The 27,813-nt window shown below is 36.8% G+C and overlaps 1 protein-coding gene across 1 annotated transcript in view; it reads right to left on the reverse strand.

Moving 5' to 3' along the window:
- LOC134385707 (transmembrane protease serine 11A-like) overlaps window positions 1-27,813 on the reverse strand; it is a 50,794-nt gene that overhangs the window by 13,348 nt on the left and 9,633 nt on the right. The window contains exons 3-7 of the mRNA XM_063107439.1: window positions 17,583-17,650; window positions 15,138-15,298; window positions 9,904-9,942; window positions 7,780-7,951; window positions 670-929 (exon numbers count right to left, since the gene is read on the reverse strand). Of these exons, the coding sequence (XP_062963509.1) occupies window positions 670-929; window positions 7,780-7,951; window positions 9,904-9,942; window positions 15,138-15,298; window positions 17,583-17,650 (700 nt within the window). The remainder of the gene's footprint in view (window positions 1-669; window positions 930-7,779; window positions 7,952-9,903; window positions 9,943-15,137; window positions 15,299-17,582; window positions 17,651-27,813) is intronic.

Here is a 27,813-nt window from a genome sequence, read left to right on the forward strand (position 1 = left end):
AAGTTAGTATATCAAGTTGAATGATTTTAGAAAGGGCAAAATGCATTGATGATTTATCTCTATTCCGTTTTCATTCATGATCACCCTTAAATTTGCCTCTTTAGTGCTGAAACAAATTTTGCTGCATGGGCATAAGAGTATTTTGTTTAGGAAGCCAATCTGAATACCCCTGGACACAAGCTGGGATGATTAGAGGCTTTTTCGGGATGAATGGGGATTCTGGTGAAGAAAGGGGAATGTATTCCCTCTGTGTTTACTGGGGAGAATGATTGAACCTTGAGTTGTTGTTGGCCACCTTTGCCGCTATGTGGCGCTAGAATCCCTCTGAAAGAAGCCAACATAGGGGAAAGCAGGGCCAAGAGATAGAAAGACACAGATTCAGAGTCCGATGGCGTCATAAGAACCCCTGAATCTGGCTGTGTCGGGAGCCAGACTCATCACAGTTCTTGACTTCCAAATTACAAGGGCCAAATTAGCTGTTTTTTGTTTTTGTTTCTGCTTTGGTTAATTTTAGCTGAGTCTCTGTCACTTGCAAAGAAAAAAAAAAAAAAGGCTTAACTTATCCAACCGAGCTTTGTGGAAATGGCTGATAGGATAATACTGATGGAAATTAAATCACACTGCACTAACTAGGGTTTAGGGCTCTGTTTACTCTTCTGAGATACCCACCGCCATAGAAAAGTGCTCCAAATCCTGTGATGTAGACAGTTGAATTTGGTCGGAAGGACGCAGAGGCTTCTGGCAAACAAATCCGGCGTATGTCATCCGAAAAGGTGACTCTGGGAGAGAACTGCACAACGGCAATGTCATACTCTCTTGCTGGGGAGTGATACCTCTCATGGACAATAATTCTTTTGACATTTCTTTTCATTAACGGAGGTTTGATTGTTGTTCCGAAGCTAACAGTCCATTCATGTGGATTTACTTTACTGGAAAAAGTTAGAAATAACAGAATATATGAGCTGCACAGAATATATGAGCTACATCAATTCCATTTAGGCTAATAAAAGAGAAAACACCATCTTGAGAATACTTGGTTGCAATTACAGTTTTCTTTGACCGTTTAAATATAATCTATTTATAGTATTTTGAAAGAAATAATATATACAAACAGCATATTCGAGCTGAAATTCAATACAGAATTATTGAATTTTAGAGCTGTAAGGCACACAAAATATCATTTATTAATCCCTTCAGCAATTGTTTATTGAGCATCTATGTGCTGGGCCTTATCTGAAATGCTGGAGATAAAGTGGTAAGCAAGACAGATAAGGGTCCTGCTAAAGGAGTATTAAATTCCAGGGAAGGAAAAAGATCAAAACAAATTAACAAGTAAATAAAAAACTTCAAGGAGTGATAAAGGCTGTGATTAAAATAAAATAGGGTAATGGAATAGACTACTAGGGGATCATTAGGGAAGGCTTTTTTGAGATCAACCCGTTTGGGCTGAGACATGGTTGATGAGGAGACAGCCATGAAGAATATCAGAAAGACAAGTTTTAGGCCAGTGTCCCAAGGCCTCGGGCCAGATGGAATGCAGTCAAGACACGGGGGGAACAGTTAGGATGGCTAAAATCCAAAAGACTATGAACGATAAATGCTGGCGAGGCTGCGGAGAAAAAGGAACTCTCATACATTGTTGGTGGGACTGCAAAATGGTGCAGCCTCTATGGAAAATGGTATGGAGGTTCCTCAAACAATTGCAGATAGATCTACCATACGACCCAGCTATCCCACTGTTGGGAATATACCCAGAGGAATGGAAATCATCAAGTCGAAGGTATACCTGTTTCCCAATATTTATCGCAGCACTCTTTACAATAGCCAAGAGTTGGAACCAGCCCAAATGCCCATCATCAGATGAGTGGATACGGGAAATGTGGTACATCTACACAATGGAATACTACTCAGCTATAAAAACGAATGAAATACTGCCATTTGCAACAACATGGATGGACCTTGAGAGAATTATATTAAGTGAAACAAGTCAGGCACAGAAAGAGAAATACCACATGTTCTCACTTATTGGTGGGAGCTAAAAATTAATATATAAATTCACACACACACACACACACACAAACTGGGGGGGGGGAGAAGATATAACAACCACAATTATTTGAAGTTGATATGACAAGCAAACAGAAAGGACATTGTTGGGGGGGAGGGGGGAGGGAGAAGGGAGGGAGGTTTTGGTGATGGGGAGCAATAATCAGCCACAATGTATATCGACAAAATAAAATTTAAAAAAAAATTAAAAAACAAACAAACAAAAAAAAAGACTGACCAAGAAAAAAAAAAAAAAAAAAAGACACAGGGGGAAGAACAGTGGATGAGTTTGGAGAGGTAGGCAGAAACCAGATTTTAGAGTGTCTTATAGGTCATTATAAAGTGCTTTGATTTTATTCAAGTGATAAGGAAATCCACTGGATGTTTTTAAGTTGAGGAATGATGTAGTCTCATTTACATTTTAAAAAAATCCTGTTGGTTCTTTTTGGAGAATAGATTGTTGAAAGTCAAGAGTAGATGTGGTAAAAGCTGTCAGAAGATAATTGCAGTATCCTCTCTCAGATGGTCATGTGTGGTTGACTTCTAGCTTGTAGGCTTGAGCAACTGGTGGATTATGGTACATATAGGGATTAGAAAGACCATTTAGTAATGATGAAAGATCATCTTGTAAAGCCTTTGATTTGTACTTGTGGAAAATAAGGCTAGGTGGGTTAAAATCTTCACTTGTCTATCTGCTTCTCTTTGCTGTTTTCTTTACAGAACATTGTCTTCCACCAAAACCTATCCATTAATAGCAAGATTGATGATCCTTAAGTAATTAATTGAACTACCATTATTCATGAAGGATAAGCAAAGAAACAGATATGAACCTGTAGATACTTGTTTATCAACCTAATCATTTCTTAATAGATAGCTTTAGTCATGGAAGGAGCATATAAACGTATCAATGAGGTTTAAATCCAATTTGGCAGTTTTTAATTGTGCTGGGATCGTTGCCATTTGAAAATTTTGTTTTCATACACCATCTTGATGTGCACAAATACTCTAATGAGAAAAGTTAAATAAAAATTGATTTGTGAACACAATTGTTCATATAGCAGAGATACATTGACGGTTTCATTTATAAATCAGTCTTTTGTGAGTTTTCTTGGTGCAAAGCTATTCTCTCAACTTAATTATGCCTAGATTAACTTAACATAAATCAAGTTTTTAGGACTTGAAAGTGTAAAGGTCAGACCTTGAACTGTGTTACTCAAGTACGAATGCTCATTCTAGAACTTTCAAACAAAGATCTGATATATTTAATACAGCTTGTTTTATTACGTGTGTAGATAACAAACCTGAAAGAAATACCTGGCATGAGAGATGCTAAATCAAGATTAAGAATGAACTTTCTAAACTTTTAACCTGGGCTCAAATTGACAAGATGAAATTTAATGGTGATTAATATAAAATAGTAATTTAGATTCCAAAGTAAATTGTAAAAATTCAAAGTAGTGACACCTGGTCTGGAAGCCATCACTAAAGAAAGGATCTGGAAATTTTGTTGATTATTAGCTTAAAAATAATCAAACATCTGATGAGGTTTCTTAAGTTTTAACTCAATATTAAACTGCAATAATATTAAACAATCTCAGGATAGGGAAGGTCATAAAAAGTCATTTAGTCCTCTCACTGATCCAATGTTTGAGGAATGGGATTTGGCTTGAGGAAGACATATGCTTGCTTTCAACTCCACCATCTCCTAATATTGTGAACTTGGCAAGTTTCTTAACTTTTCTTATCCCCCTTAGTTAAAAAAAGCTTGCCAAATGGTGTGGATATAAGAATTATATAAAACAAATCTTAAGCACCTATAATAATAATATTATTATTATTAATGCTTAATAATTATATAATAAAAGCTTAAGAATTGTGGTAATTGTTAAAAACACACTCCCACGTGGTGATTGTCTATGCTTGAACACTTCTGCAGATGCGGGCATGCTCTTTGCCTTAGAATCCCTTTTTGCATCTTGGAAATCCTTTAATCTTGCAGCACCTCTGTTGTTGGCAAATTCATTCTTGATTCCCTAATTCTCTTCCACATAAGAGTACTTCAGATATATGAATATAACTATCATCTCTACCAGAGCTTTCTCAGAGTAAAATTTTGTCTCATAGAACAGTGTATCTCAAACTTCAATGTGCATACAAATAATCCGGGGATCTTATAAAAATGCAGCTCCTGATTCTGTAGGTCCAGGATGGTACTTTAGATTCTTGTATTTCTAACAAATTCCCTAGTGATGTGAATGATGCTAGTCCATGGACCATGCTAGGAGTGGCAAGGGTGTATGGATATATTTTGCCTTTTCTTTACCATTCAAGACTCTTTAAGAGCCTTTCATTTTGTTGAGTTCTTTTTAAGCATGTCATCCAGAACAGAATTCACTGTCCCAGGTAGGATCTGACCAACAAAGAGTCCAACATCTCATTTATTCTGGTTTCTACATTTCTTCCAATGCAATTTAAATCACAATACAGTTGGCCCTCCATATCTGTGACTTCCACATCCATGGATTCAACCAACCTTGGATCTAAAATATTTGGAAAAAAAAAAAGCATCTGTAGGGCTGAGCCCGTGGTGCACTTGGTAGAGTGCTGCGCTGGGAGCGCGGCGATGCTCGGAGCGGATCCTATATGGGACTGACCGGTGCACTCACTGGCTGAGTGCCGGTCACGAAAAAACGACAAAAAAAAAAAAAAAAAAAAAAAAAAAGCATCTGTACTGAACATATACAGACTTTTTTTTTTCTTGTCATTATTTCCTAAATAATACAACAACTATTTAAATAGCATTTACATTGAATTAGGTATTATAAGTAATCTGGAGATGATTTAAAATATATGGGAGGATGTGTGTAGTTATATGTAAATATTACACAATTTTATATCAGAAACTTGAGCATCCTTGGATTTTGGTATCCATAGGGGGTCCTGTAATCAATCCCCCACAGTTACAGAAGGACTACTGTATGGCTTTGGGGACAACTGACTCAAAGTGAGTTATTTTCTGATAAAAATTTCCAAATAGTTTTCACATGTTAAACACATTTCTTCTTTCTGTGCTGTACTTGGATTTTTTTTTACCTAAGTTAGAGCCTTACATTTATACCTGCTAAAATTAATCATTTAGTTCTTTCTCATTATTCTAAGATAATTAAAGCCCTTTTAAACTTTTCGTTTTTCTTACCCAACACATCCATTTCTCTTCCAGCCTTATGTAATCAGCTAATTTGATGAGCATAATTTCCACACTATCTGTCAAGTCTAGAAAATATACTGTCTAGGACATAGTGGAGGTTATATATCTCTAGTAGGCCATAAAAATATCCTCAGTATTTTAACAGACATTCTTTATCATCAACTTCTGTGTTGAGTTGTTTAGTTAATATGCCACCTGTTACCTTGCATTCAGTTTCTGTTATTTGTTTTTTTCCAGAAGCCTTCCCATTTTACTTTGACATATATGACATTAGTCATATTATCTATCTTGGTGTGTTTAGTTCATGTAAGCATATTTTAAGGGAAACACTGAGAACATCTAGAACATTCAGAGTAGAAGAACCAACATGGTAGGACATCTGAAAGTTTGCTGTGAAAATAAAGTAATGATATTTATTTTCATGTACGGTTTGGAGATTCTCACTCACTCTATATTTGCTGTGAAAAAAGAGAAACTAAAGAACAGCTGTTATGTGGATGAAGAAATAAGCAGTTCCAGGCGAAACAATGAATATCAGTAGTGGAGGTTAATAGAGTGTAGATCTCGTGTTCAATGTTATAAAGACATTTGTAAAAATAGAACTATCTACCACAAAATTGGCTAACTCTGGCAAAGTATGCTCTCCATTACATTTTCTTCCTTATCCATTGCCTGAGGTCAGTTACGGTCTGAAAATACTAAATGGAAAACTCCAGAAATAAACATTTGATGAGTTTAAGTTTTGTGCCATTCTGAGTGGTGTGATGAAACCTTGTTCCACCCCTTTGCATCCCACCCAGGACGTGAATCCTCCTTTTGTGCAGCAGATCCAAGCAGTCGATGCCCTGGCCCTTCAGTCACTTTGTATTGGTCTCAGTTATCAGGTCGACCATAGACGTATCGCAGTGCTTGTGCTCTAGTAACCCTTATTTTACTTAATGGCCCCAAAGCACAAGTGCAGTGATGCTGGCAATTGGGATTATGCCAGAGAAAAGCTGTAAAGTGCTTCATTTAAGTGAAAAGGTCAAAGTTCTCAACTTAATAAGAAAAGAAGAAAAGCTGAGGTTGCTAAGATCTATGGTAAGAACAAATCTTCTATTTGTGAAATTGTGAAGAAGGAAAAGAAATTTGTCTATGGTATATATAGAGTTAAGTACTCTTTGTGGTTTCAGGCATCCACTGGGGATCTTGGAACATATGCCCCATGGATAAGGGGGAACTACTGTACTTTGAGGTATTCAGCCAAAACTGCATAAGGGATTTCTGGCTTTCTAATATATCAATCTATTGAGTTCTCCTATTTTTAAAACATTAAAAATCTACATAGATTCTTTATATATATATTCTACATTAAGAATCTTTATATAGATTTACCTTCTTAGATAGATGGAATTTATTATGGTAACAAAAGTCAGAATTTTATAGGTCAAAAGGAATGGGAGAAGATCTAGTTCATCTACAAGTATAATAAACCAAGGTTCAGTAACTTACCCAAGGTCACAGTCATTTGAACCAGCTCTCTTGCTGGCTGAGGCATATTTTGCCCACTAAATCCTGCTGCCACCTGTTTTACAGAGATATTCAGGAAGCCCTTGTTATAACCATAATAATTGGTACTGGAGAAAGGCCATAAAGGTAATCAATTTAGAAAGAAACCCCCAATTTTAAATGTAATAGTGATAAAAAGATTTGATTTGTTATTACCTTAAAAGTAAAAACTATTAAAAAAGTGATTTTTATCTTACATTTAATAAAATTTGTGTTGTGCAAAAATGCTCACAATGAATAAAGAATTAATCAGTGTCAACTGTTTATCTGAAAAATTATATGACGGCACAATATGCTGTTCTTTATTTCTGGTTTGTCTTTTCTAGCATTATTTATTGTCAAGAGGTTCTCTATTACAAGAAGGTCTCATGGAATAGATTAGGGCCTCTCATAAATCTTTGATATTTGAGGAAATCTCTTTTGAAGTATCTGTACTTATCATCATCCCAGTAATTTCTCACTTTGGTTGTGAACTGCCCTAATTCCACCAGATTTTTATGTCAGTGCTGTGAATTTGGTTTGAGTAGTTCTATATTATCACAGTTAGCAAATTCATGCATCATCTTCTACTGAAGATTTCAATTTCACTGTGCTATGAATTTGATTATTATGATTATTTTTGATTATTTATGACTGGCCCAAATATTTGGCAGAAACACACACAAGTATCAAGTGGAGAACATTGTTTGAGAAGGCATTGATTTTGTCTGTTATTAGTAAATATTTTGTGTTAGGGTGTCTTCTGCTTCCTTACATGATTCTTTATTTAAAACTCTGAGGACTTGATGGATGAATACTAGGATAATGATTACTACTCCTTCTGTCCCCACCAAACTTTCCAAATAAGTACGCAAGTGTAACATTATTTTAGAAAGGAACCTGAAAGAAGATTTTGGGAAATTGATCATCACTCAAAACATGATAAAATTCAGGACTTTTTGGTAGTAATAGGGTCCAACTTAAGGTCAACAACTTACTTCTTAAAGCAGTGTGCTGCGGTGACAAGCCACATATTACTAATTAAGGTGGCCCCACACTGATGGATGTTATTACGCTGAAGGGAAGCTTGCCAAGGCCAGGCAGCCTTGGCTGCAATGTCTCCAGACATTATTCTGTTAACTATTAATGGAACAGCTCGTTTTCCACAACCTGAAAAAGATGAGATCATTAAGTTATAAAAAATGTCTCTCTAATCTTGATGCAGAGAGGCTAATAGAGAACTGCAATGCAATATTTACATCTATTACTATATAAGCATATACTATATCACTATCCATCCTGTGTATTTCCTGACATGTTGATTTTTGCTCACTTCCTACCTTTGTAGATGTGGATGTATGTTGCCTACTGAAGCTGTGTGAAGCTGCGAAGGATTGACACACCACAAAGTGTCAAATCAGCCCTGAGTACTTGCAGTGTAAATTATCCAGATATCCTGGGAGCTCCCACTAAGATTATTGTCGCCCAGGTTTAGGTGATCCAGCAGTTTTACCTTGACACGACATTCTCACCCCTCACTCCAGGAAAGCAACTCCCCCTGGCCAGATAAGTAATTGCACATTTGTTGGAATCCTCTCTACTCTTCATTTTTCTGAGTGACTAGTTCCTAAAATGTGCATGGATTTATGTATCATGACCAGTCTCTCACTCTTCAGTATGGAGGGTTCCATGTTCCCATATTTGCTATTGTTGGGAAAAACATTTACTCTATTTGGTGCATCAGATCAGAGATTACTTTGCTACTTAAGATTCCTGCTAAGAATTAAGCCTATTTAGAGCATGGTGCTTATAAAGAAAATATGATAGATTCAGTTCTTATTGCAACTAATTAGGTATCAAAAAAGAAAATTCATTTTACTGGTATTGATTACACTCCAACTGCAGCCAGCCATTTTAGAAACCCCCATCACTCTGCCATTATCCTAGTCTCTAGTTTAGGCTACCATCTGTCCTCATCTGAAGGACTGCAGCATCTCCCCAATTCATCTCCCTGACTCCAGTCTTGCCTCTTCAATCCATTCTCCATGCTGAAACCTGAGTGATCTTTCTGTAATCTGTGAAGCCTTCAGTGACTCTTCATTGCCCTCCAGATAAAGTCAAAATATTTCGGTGTGGTTCTGGTTCATGATTACCATTAATCCCATGCCTTTCTCATGCCCCACAGACCCCCTTCTACATTCCAGCCATACTGACATTTTTCAGTTATTAGAAATTATCACATTCTTGCTTGCCTGGAGACATTTTAATTTACAACTCCTCCTATCCAGGACACTTACTCCGCCTGTCACTTGATTTATGGCTTCTCCCCTCTCCTATCTCAGGGATCACTTTCTGACCCCCAAGACTAGGTTAGTTGACTCTCTGATTGACTTTGATCATAGCACTGTGCACTTTCTCTGCCATAGCATTTATCATACTATTTTAATATTTCCTAATGTATTTATGTCTTTCCCTACCTTCGAGCTCTAATTTTAGGTCAGGGATCATGTCCTATTTACAATGGTATTACCAGCTTCGGGCACACTTTCCGGTACTTGGTAGACATTAAAAGATATTTGTTGAATGAATGAATAAATGCATAAGAAAATTTAGGGTATTCTCAAGACACAGAGGCAAATGCATGAACACCACTGCTCAAATTCATCACCACCTTTGTAAAATCTGTCAACATGCAGGCCACAGTGATTTGAAGTGAGTTAGTGAAACTGCTGTCAGCTTTAAAGACGATTACATTAAGAATATTTTGTCAGTCAGTCACAAATAATGGGGTTTATCTTCTCTCCATGAAACACTTTCTCCTTATTTTATTTCTCAGCAGAAAGCACATTTAATAGCATTTTTAAATGTTAGAAAAGCAAGTTCACTTATTCCAAACCAGAAATACATACTTTATTTTAATCATCCCAGAGTTTTCATCATGTAAAATTATTTTCATGAATATGACTAAACGATCAGTCTTAGAAGCATTTGTATCTATTGACCAATTGTTATTCTCTCTCAAAGAAAATGTGGGACAAAGATGGAAAATGATGAGCTGATATTTGAAGAAGTTCTTTCTGATGTGGAAATTGAACTTGTTTATATAAGCTCACTAGACTTACATGCTTGGACAGTTAGTTTCCCTGTAGATGAGCTCATTGCTGAAAAACAAAATAGAATAAAGAACGATAATCTGACATTCTCTTGGTTGGTTTCAATAACCAGGAATTATCAGAGGATACTGACCACGTCTGGATTCCAGACAGTTAAGAATATAGATCAGTCAGGAAAAGGTTATATATGATATAAGAATGTATGTGTGGGGTTCTGGTCAAGATGGTGGAAATAGACGGTCCTCAGCATCACTCTCTCCGAGAAATCAACTAATTTACAACTATATAAAAAAAGCAAGAACAGCCAAGTTGGGGCCGCTAGAGCTCAGGGGCTGAGGAGGAGAGACCTACGGAGTGCATGAAGGTGGGAGAAGCCACGATGAGAGAAAGAAAAAACCACTATGAGCATTTCATGCCACGGCCGCTTTAAGGCTGAAACTGCTGAGCGCACAGAGCAGAAGATGGCAAAAGCTGCAGCTGTGCCCTTCAGATGGAGTTGATTGGAGGGAGAGGGGGATGGGATGAGATTGGACAAAAGGCATAAAGAATAAGTATGATTTGTAACAATATATATATGCTAATAATATTGATTTGATCAACATATATCAGCGTTGAACCCCAAAGATTTGTATAATCAATTTCGATTCCATAAAAATTTTTTAAAAAAAGAATATATGAGTGAAATTTTTGTAGAGATTTTTTAGGCAACCTGTAATTAGATGGATAATATCTCAAGGAGTGGGTAAAGCATAAGCAATGGATGATCAAAACCCACAAATGCAGTCATGTGCAGCATACCGTTTTGATCAACAATGAACTACATGTATGACGGTGGTCTCAAAAAACTATAATAGAGCTGAAAAATTCCTATTGCTTAGTGACATCATAGCTGTCATAAAGTCATAGTGCAATTACTTAATTTTTAAAATAAATTTAGTGTAGCTTAAGTGTAGAGTCTACAGTATTGTATAGTGGTGTCTTAGACCTTCATATTCACTCACTCACCCAGAGCAACTTCCAGTCCTGCAAGCTTCATTCATGGTAAGTGCCCTATACAGGTGTACCATTTTTGGTCGTTTATACCGTATTTTTACTGTACGTTTTCTGTGATTAGATACACAAACACTCACCATTGTGTTACAATTGCCTACAGTACTCAGTATAGTATCATGCTGCACAGGTTTGTAGCCTAGGAGCCATAGGCTACACCACATAGTCTCGGTATGTAGTAGCTTGTACCATTTGATTTGTGTAACTACACTCTATGACGCTCGCACAATGACGAAATCACCTAATGAAGTATTTCTCAGGACATATCCCTGTCATTAAGTGATGCATGAATGTAGTTTGTATTAATACAGAACTGTGGTTTTCCAGGGGTACAAATAAAGCCTCTTTGGATTCTACTTCAGGAGATGAGAAAGTGGAGAAAGAGGGGGGAAGCTGATCGGTCTCCAGGCCTCAGCCTCAGCCTCCACCAGAACAGGGCCGCTTCTACCTCTTCTGTTTACTTAGGATTTCACATAAGCCTTTTTTTGGTCAAAGCGTTCAGGATGAAAAAAAACTTTGAAAATTCCCACATAAACTATATTTAAAATGCTTCTAACATATGGTTCCTAAATGATAAAAATGGTTTTTTGAAGAATAAACTTTGTTCTTATCCAGCATCTGCTGAATATTGTTAAAGGCCAATTATTGGACACGACCTAAGACTAAGTTCTGTCAATTTCCAAATAAATGAATAAATAAATAAATTAGGAATCTGACTTAGGAAACACAAACATGTAAACTCATATGCATATATCAAAATATCATGTTGTACACCATAAATACATACAATTTTTGTCAATTTTACCTTAATAAAGCTGGGGGAAAATAAGTTGGTGGAAGGTTGCATGAAAACTGTGATGATTTTTAAGTTTAAAAGGCTTACTGAGCAGATGAGAATAAACTATTTTACCCTTTTCTACCAGTGCTATGCTTCTCAGACTCATATCCACAGCATCCTATTCCCCATTGTGCAAAATAACAACGTTTTATTCTACTAAATTTCTATAAATCTCATTTGGGAAACTAGTGATAATGAACACTACCAGGTGGGAGCTTTTGAAAATATCCAATTCAAGGACACCCTTAAAGGCATCCCCAAATCGTTGTATGGTCAAGAATCAATTGTTCAGGACAGATTTTCAGTACTTAATGGAAGAAATTCAATTTTCTGTCAAATGTAGTTTAAGGTAGTAGATTTCGTGTTTCATTTAAAAAAACTATTTAGTTTGTCCTTAGTAATGCATTTAAATGGAAAATTCTATAGTAGTAGAATTCTTCAGTTAAAACTTCGTCAACTTAGTCTGAGCAAAATGCAAGTCATCCATTTCCAGGAGTGATACCAAGGTAAGCATAATGGTTGTGAGCTGTAGTGGATTGAATTATGTCCCCCCAAAACTCACTGAAGCTTGAATTATGTTCACCAAGTTTTACGTATTAGAAACTTAGCCCCCACTGTGACTGTAAAGAAGGTGAGAAATCCTATTATGATACTTGGAAGGTGGATCCTTGAAGAGGTGATTGGATTGTAGGACCATGCAGTAGTGACTGGATTAAAAATGATGGTCAAGGGTGTGGTTCTGAGGGCTCTGACAGAAGAGGAGAGTCTGTCTTTCTCTCTCTCTGCTTTCTCTGCTCTCACCATCTTGCAATGTGAGACCCCTGGGTCACTGTTGCCACCACCAGATGGACTTTGGACTTCCCAGCCTCAGAAACTGTAAGCAATAAATTTCATTTTCTTTATAATTACCTCGTTCCATATATTTTGTTATAAGCAACATAAATGGACTAATACATGAGCATAATTGGATTTTTAAGAATTGGATTTTTAGGGAGAATGACTACACCTAGACGTAAACCTCCAACACACAAGTAACTGTTGAAGTTTTCTAATTTTGACCAAATATTTTTACTTTTCAGATATAGGAAATTCTATCAACAAAAGATTAACATCTTAGGCTTGAAAGTGATCATCCCCTGACTCACTTCAGAGTTGAGAGAAATCTAGTTAGTATTCAGGGGTCTACATGTTACAAGCATCATGATGGGAGGTCGGCATGGAAGCTGCTTCACCAGCCATGATGTTTGCAATGCAAAGAAGTCAAATTCAGCTTTCCTTTGATCCATTGCATCTCACGAAGGAACCACACCACACCGTTATTTGTTAAAACAAAACACAGATTCTTGACAAATTATGGATAAATCTTGATCAGCATTATTTCTAGACTTGATCTATAGTCTCTGCAGTTTTCTATTGGAAGTCCCAAATGTAAGTGTTCCTGGACAGCAATGTTTTTGCCTGTTGCCTTAAGGATTCTACTGAGCTTCCCACTGAATGGTCCTTTCCTACATGCTAGTCAACACTACTCTTTTTACATTTGGAAATTCAGAAACCTTCAAGGTTCTAGCTCTTCCTTTTACCAGTCAGTGACTTACATTAATGCTGCCAGTTTTCCAAAGGATTTGTACAATTTAATAGCTTTCTTAGTAGTAATAGCCTCTATGTTCCACATTATGTTTTCTGTTTTCTTGTGTATATCCATAATATTTCTATGATTTCAGAAAGAACGAACATTACCATTGCAATTTTACAGGTGAAATAATGGAGGCATGGGCCCACTATTTGGATGATCCTGCAGTGACCAAGTAGAGTTAGAATTAGTCAGGTAACTCCAAAATGAGGTTCTCCATCAGCACATCCTGCCTTTTAATTTAGTACAATCATCGAAATAAACTAAAGACCTCAAATTGAGCCTGTAGGAAACAAAAAGGCCATGCAGCCAATGACCATTTCATGCTTCATTTCTGGTTTCAGATCACTCAGGCTTTTAAGTTCCTGGTAAATTAACTGGTTATTGGAAATTGCATAGAACACATCATATAACTTATCAGAATGGCCACTATTTCACAACCTGAATTCATTTGCTTCCCCATCTCACAAAGAAGGCAGATTAAGCATTTGACAGGTTCCTCCCTCCCCGGATGGGAGAGGTCTGAAGCTTTATTCCCTGAGGAGCTGACTCTTTGTCACAACAGCAAATTCCTGTCCATTCCATTACCTCAGATTTTCACTTCCTGATTCGGGTTTCCTTCTGAAGAGTCAGCTAGACCCTTACGAGGGCAGGGCAACCTGTTTCATGTCCCATATAAACACGTGCTCTGACTCTTCTGTGACTCTCTTAAGTCGAGTGTCCCCTGGAATGTTTAGGGGAAATCTGTTCTTGTCTGCTGGAAGTAGATGTTGTGAAAGCAGCTTAGTGTACAGGGGTAAACAGGTTTCTGTCTAGCTGGACTCCTCAGAGTCTTTAATATGTGACTATAAGAGATGACATTCCAAGAGACAAATAACATAAACAGAATTTCTAGAATGTGTTTGACCGCAGACCCCTTTTTTTCATGGAGCCTTTTGAGAAATTAGAAATCTAGGCTTGAATCTTAGCTCTTTTTAATTATTAGATTCCCTCACTCTTTTTGCCTGACTTTGATGACTATAAAGGTGAATTTGCCTACTTCGTTGGAATATAAAAGTTAAATTAGATACTGTGTGTAAGGGGCATAGAGATCGGTCTTGAGAAGTGTTGGTTGTCCTTAATTTTCAAAAGTGATAGCAGTATAATGAGCTAAGGGTGAGCAGAGAAAGTGGAATAATGTATATATGGTTTCAGTGATTGTTTTTTCTAGTTTAGTGATTTTTAAAGCATTATTTATAAGATGGCTTCAGTGGCTCCAAAGTTGGTTTACCATTTTCCCAAATGCCCATAGGAAAAAAGCTAACAAAATTTCATAACATCACCATATATAGTAACTACCCATACTTTTCAAAGGCAACAAATAAGTTTGTGTTTTAGGAAATTCCCACCCAGAAATACAGTTGTTGCTAAATTCTTGGTATTTTCACTTGCTTAGTCATGAAAGCAGTGGCTGGGTCAGATTAATCCTCTGTTAGTGGTAAAGGTTTGTCTCTATTTTGGGATGATTGGCAATCAATTGCTACTCAGAAAACTACGTGATGACTATCTTTAGACATGGCTTTCATCAGAGAACAATAAAACCTCAAAATGTCACTTCTTTAACTTGAAATTTATTTCATCTGAATTCTAGCTATTATTTGAAATGGAAATTATGGTAAGTTTAATATTAGAAAAAACATGGACCTAATAGAGAAGTTGATATCACATGCAAAGACAACTACTTACCATTAACTTGAACTGATGAGGCATTTATTGACAAAGCTCTTGTATTCCTTATCTTCTCATTTAAGATGCTATGGATTTTCTTCTCTCTTACTGCTCTTCGCTCAGTAGAGGAAAACTGGAACACCATAATGACATCTGCTTTCACACCATCTTCCTCTGGACTGTGACATACAAGAGAAAAATGTATATTCAAAGAATCCATCTGATATTGTTCTACTCTTTCCTATTTCTTCCCCTGAATTAAGCTTCAGTTGCTGAGAGTATCAAGGGCTAATGTTCTCACATTCATACTTTTCTATATGTCACTTGCTGACCAAAGGTTATTTCATATGTTCCCTTTTCTAGTTTTCATTACATTTTGAGTGCATTTCCCCCATTAATTTGAAGGCTTGTTAAAGCAACTGGGTAAGACTCAGACATAAAAAGTCATCACTGAAATCGTAAACTCTGAGGGTTGGAAGAAACCTTGGTGTTCTCTTAGGTTAATCAATCATACATCTGATACCTGAATCACCTCTGCAGCATCCATGATGAGTGGTCCTCTAACACCAGCGCAGTAATTAAAATGAGAGGAAATCTACTTTCCTAAAGAGGCTCATTTGTCTTTGGTCAGCTTTGACTTTAAGAGAGATTTTTTTTCTTTTTCTTTTTTTCGCTTTTGTGACCAGTAAGGGGATCGCAACCCCTGGCTTGGTGTCGTCTGCACTGCGCTCAGCCAGTGAGTGCACCGGCCATCCCTATATAGGATCCGAACCCGCGGCGGGAGTGCCGCTGCGCTCCCAGCACCGCACTCTCCCGAGTGAGCCATGGGTTTGGCCCTTAAGAGAGATTTTGAGTTGAAATATGTCTCCCTGTATTTTTCCATTCCATAAAGCTTAGGTCTACCAGTTGCAACATACATAATACATCAATTCCCTCTTCCACCTAAAATATTTGAAGACAACAATATTGTGGGCCCTGAATCTTCTTCAGATTAAACATGTCCATTTCTTTGAACTTTTTTTCACATAAATAGGTTTGAGTCCCGTCACCCTTGGGACTGAATTTTTACATACTCTTAAAATAGAAAAATCCAACAATTAAAAGCTTTTTAAAAAAGTTGGAACCAATACATATTGATCTACCACATGTCCTGTTTTTACACTGCAAAGAATCTAAACCTTAAAAGAACACTAGAAGACTACCTTTCTGGAGCTTTTGACTAAAAAGAGGAAATTATATCGATTTTGAGAGATTTTATTTATTGTGGTCCATTTAGGCACTGGAATATGAAGATATAAATAATCAAAATTTTATGTCAAATTGGCAAACAGACAACCAAGTAATTTTTCCTATTAAATCAGAGAAATTAACATTGTTTACCAAGTAGAATTTCTTTGGACCCACACAAAAAATTACATAGAGATAATGGCTACAAATACAAAGTAGTTCATAAGACTTTGATAATGTTGCTAGAATGCTATGGCAAATTAAAATTTAAAAATAAAGTGCATGAATTCTAGAAAATTCCAACATTTAGATGTTTTTTATCTCCTAAATATTATAAAAGTTATCCAATTCATATTATAAAATCATTATGGAAGTCGCTTGTTACTGAGCAATTATGTTAAGAACTTGGAGTAAGTCTGCCAGTAAGACATTAGTCTACTAGTAAGAAAAGCAGTTATTATTTCCTTCAAATAAATCCGACTCTGAATATATTTGTTTTCTTTATCTTTAAGAAGATGAGTCATAAAGGCTCAAGGGTTTGTGCCTATGACATATGTGTTCTGCTATGTGATTTTCTTTTTCTTTTTTAAAATATATTTTAAACCAAATTTTATTTTATTTTAAATATATAAGATGTCTTTCTTTTCTTTTTCTTTCTTTCTTTCTTTTTTTTTTTTTGCTATGTGATTTTCAAAATAATGATTGATACCTCTGAGTATTTTCTGCAACTGATATGAGTCTTCCACCCACACGACAACAAAAAGAAAATTTATTACAACAGAAACATTTTTTTGTTTGGGCATGCCACCTGTCACTAGGGCTCCATTACAGGTAAAACATGTGATCCCATTTTGTTGTCACCTTTGTCTTCTTGATATTTTTGAAATGATGTAGCTGTTGAAAAAATACAACTTCGTGCACATAATGACATGCTGCTGGGTTTTCCCCAGGCTATGGGTCCTGGTGGGTTCCAGGCCTTGTAGTCTGTTGATGGGGTTTGAGTTCTGGTTCTGTCACTTGGGGAAACTGTCACTTACCCTCCCCAGATCATATTTTTTTCATTTACAAAATGTGGCCAGCCCTATTTCTTGAAACTGTCATAGGGTTAACGTCTGTGAATAATCCTAGGCAGGCAAGAGCTTAGTTCATAGAGACACACAGTATCTAAGTGTCCCTGTCTCCTTTCCCCTTTTTCCCTCCAGGCTTGTGACTCCACCTTTTCCCACACATACATACGTCAGTCTGACTATTCGGTTCTTGATATAGTGCTTGTTCAAGTCCGAATGTATAAATATCTCATCCACCTGTTATTACAAGAGAGAAACCATGTGTTAATAAGATATTTTATAAGAAGAATATTTTATAATAAGCAATAGAAAAAATTTTTCATAGGCATGATATAATTACTTAAATCAGTGGTTCTCAACCTTCACAGTGCAACAGAATTATTTGCTGAATTAAAAAAATATTACAGATGCTGGGGTCCCTCTGCAAGAATTTTGATTTCAATTAGTCTGGAAGGAACCCAGGCACTCATATTTTTAAAATCTCCCCAAGTTATTCTGACATGCTGTAGGTATTTTGAGTAGAAGATATCTTCCTAAAACTACATAGAAGTAGTAGCTGAAAGACACAGGGCAGAGATGGTCATGGAGGGAGGCTTTGAGAGGTGATGGAGAGATCCTTGGCTCAGACCCGGGATTGAGCCTATCCTTCTGCACACAAACTGGGCAAGCTTGTAACTGGAAAAGTTACTGAGCCAATTTGAGCCTCAGTTTTCTAACCTATAAAACAAAGATATTTATATGCTACTTACAAGGCTATAAAGATAAAACACATATAAAATGCTGGGTATGTTTTAGCAGTTAATTGCTGGTGGTTCTCTAGCCTGGCACTGCAGGTCTTGGCTTTTTCTGCAGGTTGTTGGTTGTAATGTACAAGGGAGCATTGTTAGGGATTTAGGAGAAAGGCAAAGATTTTTAAATTGTTGTTGTTGATTGAGGACTCTAGTGTAAATCAGGGAGGAAGAAACAGTAAGATGGTGTTGCAGGATTAGGTCACAGCTGTGTTACTCGGTGGTGCTGCAGGATTAGATCACAGTTGTGTCGCCAAGGAGGAATAAAAAGCTACTGGTTTTGGTTTATATGTACACTTTTAATTGCCTGCCACACCTTCATGGTGCTGTGATTTATTGCAGCTAGTGTTTGGCTTGCAGTATCTCCTAATAACCACTTGGTGGCAACACTGTCATCTGAATGCAGGTACCACAGTTCACGATGGACAGTGGATGAGCCAAATAAGTGGGCGGGGAATCCTAAATCCTTAAGGAAGGGGCAGGAAAACCAAATCTCATTTTGAAAAATACAAAAGATAAAAATGAGGGAAAGTTGCTTTAGGGATCAAGAGACAAGTTAGGACCTTCTTAGCACTAACAGTCATCCGTTAATACTTCACCAGGAATCAAAATATTCATTTTCCTTTAAGACTTACAATAACTCTGTGAAATAAGAATCATTTTGATCCCTATTTTACTAGAAGAGGAAACTGTGACTCAGAGGCATTACGTGAGTTTCCCTGGCATCACACACAGTTACTAATAAACTGAGACTTACACCCAGGTCTTCTATCTTAGGGTCCATTTATTCCCACTCAATCAACATAAATTGATATACATTTTACTTCAATTTCTTTTGTAGAACACATAGCAATAAGTTATCAAGAGAATAATTGATTGACCTAAAGATAATTTATAAAACTTGTAAAGGTATATATTTAATAGCTTTAAGCTTAAGATAAAAGGCAGGGTTTAGAAAATAGAGAAAATTGCTGGTATCCAAAATATGCTTTGATTTGTACTTTAATAAGGAGATCCTAAATGGGCTGAGATGGTGTGGGGCTTATATGGTAGAAATGAAACTGTCTTGGAAGACATGTTTTTGCAAGAGGGACATAATTACAATCATTTCTGTTCTTGTCATCCACAGACTCTACTGTTATTCAGTATTTGGGGGTTTTGGTGGTGGTGGAAGATCCAAAAGAAAAGGCAAACAAGAGGAAAAAGGGGGAAAATGGCAAATTTTAAAAAGAAAAAAAGTAAATAGCAGTTGGGTATTTTAAGAAGTTTGGTTTATAATTATCCTTTGAATAAGTTCCACCCACAATCGATTCTTGGCCATTTGTAACTTGTTGGTGAAAGCATTGGATCGAGCTTTTGACTTTTTGGATGACATCATTCATCTGGCAATATGCCTGCTGAGAAGAATATCCAAACCCATCACCAATTCTATCTTTGAATGGTTAGGTTGTCTGGGAAGATTGGAACTAAAAGAATAATGCAAGAAGAATCTAGGTAGAAGTAACTTTGGTGATCAAAATAATAAAACAGTTTCTTCTTTCTAATTAAAATTCCAGGACATTGTCTCTAGAAAGCTTCATTTGCTAGGTCTGGGATGAGGCCCGGGAACTTCAGGTGTTAAAGGTAGTACAAGGACAGCACTTTGAGAAATGGAATGAAGGGACTGGTAAAAAAGGTTCCTATACAAATGAACTCACAGCAGGGGGAAAATCAGAGAAAACAGGAACATAAACTTTATTGCTGGATGGAGTTTATGTATAAGCCAGCTTTCTAGAGACCCTGAAATTATGTTTCCCTTGTCAGATCAAGGCTTACCAGAAACATTCTCTGCCGACATTCTGGCATTCCAAGTTCCCAGAAGTTTTTGAGGACATTTCTTTTTTAAAGCTGCATGCCAGCTTTTCAAAAATTTATTATTATTTACACAACCTAATAGAGTTAGTGTGTTATACATCCATCCTACCTCTTACTTGAAGGCATTTGTAGAGGTTTGTAGTTGGAGTTAGTCTCCTAACATTGAACAAAAGACCCCTTTTTAGGGTTGTGTCTCTTTCTGCTTGATGATTTTGAAATGCTGGAAATTGCACTGAGATTAAGTTCTAAGAGGGCAATTGAAGGTTAGTTGGGTGTTTAATGAAAGAGTTAGGGAGAGGCTGTCAACTCAAACAAACAGACGCACCCAGCCATTCAGCTCTTATTCCCGAACTAGCTCTGTTTACACATGCCTTTTTCTGTCAGATGCCTCCTAACCAGCTCCCCTTAACAGCAATCTATGTATCATGTAATGGTGTTTTCAAGTTGAGATTGCAAACCTGAGATAGATATGCCACTGAAGCCTGGCCAATAGAACATAAAAGCTGTTTCTTCTGAAATAACACCAGATGAGCTCCTAAGAACTAAAGAAACCAAAAACATGCCATGAAAAACTTCAGATTCTGTTGCTTTCTGTGCAAAGAGTTATACAGAGATGCTTTTTAATAGACACCATTAGCCTTAAATAAGGCCAGATCAAAATTACATGCTACACAGGCCGAAGTCAAGGCAGAAATAGAGAATAGAGTGCAATTGCATTTGAACCTCTGTTCACGATGGCATGCATTCAAGGTCCTTACCACATGTTGCTAACCTGCTGGCCCAGGCAACACCACCAGTACCTTCCAGGCATGGGCCTTGTTTTCCTGTGTACTTGCCCTTCTCAGGCAATTTCTATGGTCTGTAGCACCCTCTCCATTTTGCTAGCTAGTTCTGCTTTTCTGAATCACAATTATCCTTCAAGGTCTGTCTCAGAAAATACCTATTTTGGGGTTATTTCTTAATTCTCAGACTAATCTTTCCTCCTTCTGTCTTGATTTTTCTTATCCCTCTTATACCTTCTACTCCTTAACATAGTTATTTATGTGAATATATTATCTCTTTTACTAAACTGCAAATGCTTTATATATAGAGATGGTGATTTATCTTTTCATACTCTATAATATCTAGCACAGTACTTTGCATACTGTAAGTATGCAGCACATTTTTGTTGAATGAATGAATAAATAAAAGAAAATGAGAATTTATTTATCAGAAAATCTTGCGTTTACGAGGAAACTTTTACAAGAGTTTTTAATGTGTTTTACATCAGATCAAAAAATGAAAAAAGATATTTGCACAAAAAAAGAAAAATGAGAAAAAAGAAAATTGCACATAAATTATTGAAGGGACTTTTTTTTGTTTGCACATCTTGGACATTTTTAGGTAATTTGATTCTTTGTGAAAAGCTCTTTCATGGTGAGACTACAATACTTATAACATGAGGAATAGTTATCATTGTTGTCTGGAACTGTGCACCATGCACAAACTCTATTTGAGTTCATTTGCTTTTTACATCAACTCTCTGAGGTGAGTACTATTATCATCTGCATTACATAGATGAGGAAGTGACCTGCCCAAAGTGACATAGCAGTGAGCCACAGAGCTAAGACTGAAGCCAAGGCCCTCCAGTTTCAGAGCCTGTTAATGCCCCAGAGTGCTGACTTCAGGGTAAGCACACAAGGTTCTCTCTAGGAGCCCTACCCACTGACAGGCAATGAGCAATGCACAAGAGGGTCAGAAACTATCCTATCCCACTCCAAAGGAAGCCTGTTTTCTTTGTCCTCCAAAAATAAGAACCATAATCTTGGTAGTTTTTATTGCAACCTTTGAAGTTGTTATTTTATCTATCTAAAACTCTAGATTTAACTCTGCCACTACCACAGATACTGCTGTTGCGTGGGTAGTCTGCCACAGTCACTGCCACAGCCACTGCCACTGTAAGGGTGACCTGCTGCCATAGCAGCAGCCATGGCCACCATGCAGGTGGCCCCCTGACCACTCAACTGCATTGACAGGAGGAGAGTCACCAGCAGAGCCTGGGGAAAGATGTGAGCAAGAGCAGACTTGTGACCCAGTCGCTCAATCCACAGGGGGAATTATGCTGCCACACAAGATAGCACACCTGGGAGTGGGAGGTATGAGTAGCACACATGACTGCCATAATCCAGGGAGAAATACACACAGAACCCCAAAGAATGCAGAAACCCAATACACCCAAATAGAGTAAGGAAAAAAATTCCCTATCACCACCAATCCTTCCCCCAACTGGGGGAAGCATGGACCCAGGAGGAATCTCTGCCTATAGGAAAGAGGGAAGAGAAACCCTGCCCAGGGTCACCCATTCAAACTGAGAAGCTCCAGTGTATGCCAGTGCACCCATCAAGGTCAGGAGAGGCTAGCTAGGATGCCAACAAGCCATCCCAGGGTCACCCACCCCAGCCAAAGAGCAACAAAGCATGCAGGCACTTCTCTCAAGATCTTGAGAGCTCACTCACATCCTCAATGAACCAACACCTTGTTGCTAACCTCAGTAAGGAATCACTAAGTGCTCTATCCAGTGCCTAAGCCACAGAGGCACTCACATGCAACTCCAGCACTGAATATGACTGCATCTGCCTGGAGCAGATACTAAAACACTCTAATCAATCGTCAGTATAACACACATCTATAGGAGGAAATCTCTCTCCTCAAAGCCCACTCCAGAGTAATAGAAGCAGCTGCTCTACTAGATGACCAGACATGAACATAGAGACACTAGAAATACAACAAACAAACAAACAAACAAAACCCCCAAACAAACAAACAAAAAACCCAATAAAATATGACACTACCAAAGACATACAATAATTCTCAATTACTAGATCTTACAGAGCAAGAAATCTCTGAAATGATGGAAAGGAATTCTGATCAACAATCTTAAGGAAAATAGTAAGATACAAGAAGACTCCGTAGATGACACAAAGAAATGAGAAAAAGTATCTAGGACATGAAAGAAGAAATTTACAAAGAGATCAATACTGTAAAAAACACTGTATCAGAACCCCTGGAATTGAAAGACTCATTCAACAAAATAAAAAACACAACCAAGATTTTAAGGAGCAAGTTAGAGCAAGTAGAAGCAAAAAATTCTGATCCTGAAGATTTTTTTTTTTTCTGGTATAACCCAGGCAGACAACAACAACAACAACAACAACAACAACAACAACAACAAAGAAAAGAAAAGAAAAAAGATTCTTAAAACATGAAGAAAATCTAAGAGAGTTAGGAGACAACCTTAAGTTCACAAATATCTGAGTCATGGGTGTTCCAGGGGGAGGAGAAAGGAAAAGGCATTGAAACCCTATTCAATGAAATAATAGCTGAAAACTTCCCAGGTATAGGGAGAGAAATGGACATTCAAATCCAGGAGGCTTAAAGATCCCCAAACAGATTCAATCCAAAAAGGTCCTCTCTGAAAGGCATTATAGTCAAACTGGCAAAGCTCAAAGACAAAGAGAGAATCCTAAAAACAGCAAGAGAAACGTATCAAGCCATCTGTAAGGGAGTTCCATCAGACTTTTCAACAGAAACCCTACAGGCCAGAAGAATATGGGAAGATATATTTAAAATACTAAAAGAAAAAGACTTCCAGCCCAAAATACTATACCCAGCAAGACTATCCTTCAGAAATGAAGGAGAAATAGTGCACTTCCCAGACAAACAAAATCTGTGGGAGTTCACCACCATATGACCAGCCATACAAGAAATCCTCAAGGGAGTCCTGCATCTGGAGTCCGAAAAATGATAATCACTATCATGAATACAAAAGAAAGAACAAAACCCAGTGGTAGAACAAAAATGCAAATGAGAAAGAAAAAGAAATTATAACTTACCACCTCAAAAAGACAACTAATGCATAACACAAACAATAAAAGGGGGAGAAAGGAACAAAAGATATTTAAGACATCTAAATGGAAATTGATAAAATACCAAGAGTAAGACAATATCTTCCAATAACATCTTTATTTTCATTAGTTTCAAGGAATTTTTGATTTCCTGTTTAATTTATTCTTGGACCCACAGGACATTTGGGAGCATTTTGTTTAATAGTCATGTGTTTGTATATTTTCCAGAGTTTTGCTTGTTATTGATTTCTAATTTTACTGCATTGTGGTCTGAAAAGATACTTAAAATGATTTCAATTTTTTAAAAATTTGTTGATGCTTGATTTGTGACCTAAATGTGTTATATCCTGGAGAATGTTCCACGTGCTGATGAGAAGAATTTATATTCTGTAGTTGTCTGATGAAATGTTCTGTAGATATCTCCCAGGTGCAATTGTTCTAAAATGTAGTTTAAATATTATGTTTCTCTGTTGATTTGTTGCCTAGATGATCTGACCAATGCTGAGAGAGGGGTATTCAGGTTTCCTACTATTATCTTATTGAGGTTTATCTCTTTTTTTTTTTTTTTTAGATCTATTAGTGTTTGCTTTATATACCTGGGAGCTTTGGTGTTGGGTGCCTATATATTTATGATTTTTATGTCTTCTTGCTGGATAGATCCCTTTATCATCATATAATGTCTTCTTTTGTCTCTTTTTTGATTTTTGGTTTAAAGTCAATTTACCTGATATAAAAATAGCTACAACTCCTTGTTTTGGGTTTCTATTCGCATGGTATATCTCTTTCCATCCCTTCATTTTTAGTCTGTGTGTGTCTTTACAGGGGAGGTGAGTATCTCATAGACAGCAAATAATTGGTTCTACCTCTTTCATCCAATCAGTCTGTGTTTTTAAAGTAAGAAATTCAATCTATTTTCATTTAGAGATTTTTTTTTTTCTTTTAAAGATGACTGGTAAGGGGATCTTAACCCTTGACTTGGTGTTGTCAGCACCATGCTCACCCAGTGAGCAAACTGGCCATCCCTATATGGGATCCGAACCCGTGGCCTTGGTGTTATCAGCACCACACTCTCCCGAGTGAGCCACAGGCCGGCCCATTAAAGATGCATCATACCCAAACCTGTGAGATACTCAAAAAGCCATGCTAAGAGGGAAGTTTATTGCTATAAACACTTACATGGAAAGAATAGAAAGATTTCAAATGAACAATCTAAGGCTACACCTCAAATAATTAGAAAAATGGGAACAATCCAATCCCAAAATTAGTAATGGGAAGAAATAATTTATATCAGAGCAGAGCTAAATGAAATACTACCTGAAAAATGATGAAATATGACTGAAACAAAAAGTTGGTTTTCTGAGAAGATAAACAATAGACAAACCATTAGCTAGACTAACTAGAAAAAGGAGAGAGAAGACCCAAATTACAAAAATCATAAATGGAAAAGGAGACATTACAAATGATACCACAGAAATACAAAGAACCACTAGAGACCATTAAAAACAAATATATGCCAACGAATTTGAAAACCCTGAGGAAATGGATAAATTTCTGGACACACACAAACTACCAAGACTGAACCAAGAAGAAATAGAGAACCCGAACAGACTAATAATAAGCAATGAGATTGAAGCATTAATTATCAATCTCCCAACAAAGAAAAGCCCAGGACTGGACAGCATCACTGCAGAATTCTATCAAACTTTTAAGGAATTACTACCAATTCTTTCAAGTTTTTGGAATAGTTTGTAAAGAATTGGTATTAATTCTTTAAAAGTTTGGTAGAATTCTGCAGTGATGCTGTCCAGTCCCGGGCTTTTCTTTGTTGGGAGATTGATAATTAATAATTAAACTTGAAACAGAAGCCATTCTCCTGAACTTGTTCTATGAAGCCAGCATCATCCTGATACTGAAACCAGACAAAAATAACAAAAAAGAAAACTATATGCCAATATTTTTGATGAACATAGACACAAAAATGCTCAATAAAATATTAGCAATCAGAAAACAGCAAAACATCAAAATTTATACAACATGATCATGTGGGATTCAAACCAGGGATGCAAGGATGGTTCAACATATGCAAGTCAATAAACTTAATATGTGACATCAACAAAATCAAGGACAAAAACCATGCAATTATCTCAATAGACACAGAAAAAACAACTTAGGTATAGAAGGACAGTTTCTCAACACAATAAAAGCCAAATATGGCAAACCCACTGTCAATATCTTCCTGAATGAAGTAAAGCTGAAAGCTTTTCCCCAAAGAACAGGAATAAGACACTCTCACTACTGCTATTTAACATAGTATTGGAAGTAGTAACCAGAGCAATCAGGCAAGAGAAAAAAAATAAAGGACATCCAGAGTGGAAAAAACAAAGTCAAACTGTTCCTGTTTGCAGATACCATGACCCAATATATAGAAAAGCCTAAAGACTACAAAGAAACTCTTAGAGTTGATAATGATTTCAGTAAAGTTGGAGGAGAAAAAATCAACACAGAAAAATCACTAGTGTTTTTATACTCCTCCAAGGAACAAGCAGGAAAAGAAATCAAGAAAGCTAGCCCATTTACAATAGTCACTAGAAAAATAAAACACCTACGAATAAGTTTAACCAAGGAGGCAAAAGATCTCTACAACAAGAAATACAAATCACTGTTGAGAGAAATTAAACAAGGCACAAAAATGGAAAGACATTCCATGCTCTGGGATTGGAAGAATTAACATTGCAAAAATGTCCATACTACCCATGCAATCCACAGATTCAATGCAATCTGCATCAAAATACCAGTGACGTTCTCCAAGGAATTAGAAAAAACAATCCTAACACACGTATAGAGCAACAAAGACTCTGAATAGCCAAAAAATCCTGAGTAAAAAAAAAAAATAAAGCTGGAGGAATAATACTACCTGACTTCAAATTGTACTACAAAGCTATAGTAACCAAAACAGCATGATACTGGCATAAAAATAGACACTCAGACCAATGGAACAGAATAGAAAACCCAGAAATCAACCCACAAACTTACAGCCAACTGATCTTTGAAAAAGGAACCAAGAACATACATTGGGGAAAAGACTTCTTCAATAAATGGTGCTGGGAAAACAGAACATCCGTATGTAGAAGAGTGCCTCTAGACCCATACCTTTCTCCATATACCAAAATCAACTCAAAGTGAATTAAAGACTTAACTATAAGACTTGAAAGTATAAAACTCCTAAAAAGAGAACATAGGAGAAACATTTCAGGAAGTAGGACTGGACAAACATTTTGAATATGACTTAGAATATTTCACTATAAATATGACCCCAAAAGCACAGGCAACAAAAGGAAAATTAACAAATGGGAATATATCAAACTAAAAACTTCTGCTCAGTAAAAGAAACAATTAACAAAGCAAAAATGCAATCTACAGAGTGGGAGAAAATATTTTCAAACTATGCATCCATCAAAGGATTAATGTCCAGAATACACAAGGAACTCAAACAATTTAACTGTAAAAGAAAAAAAGTAATTTGATTAAAAAATGGGTAAAGGAGCTGAATAGGAATTTCTCAAAGGAAGATATATAAATGGCCAACAGATAAACAAATGAAAAAATGCTCAATATCACTCAGCATCAGGGAAAAGCAAACCAAAACCACATTGAGATATCATCTCACCTCAATTAGACTGGCCATTATCAAAAAGACAGATAATAACAAATGCTGGCAAGAATGGAGAGAAAGGGGACCCCTCCAATACTGTTGGTGGGACTGTAAATTGGTGTAGCCAATTTATGGAAAATGGTATGGAAGCTCCTCAATTATAGATAGAACTGCCATATGATCCAGAAATTTCACTGTTGGTTGTACACCCAAAGGAATGGA

Source organism: Cynocephalus volans, chromosome 9 (assembly GCF_027409185.1).
Source record: "Cynocephalus volans isolate mCynVol1 chromosome 9, mCynVol1.pri, whole genome shotgun sequence".
NCBI classification, from domain to species: Eukaryota; Metazoa; Chordata; class Mammalia; order Dermoptera; family Cynocephalidae; genus Cynocephalus; species Cynocephalus volans.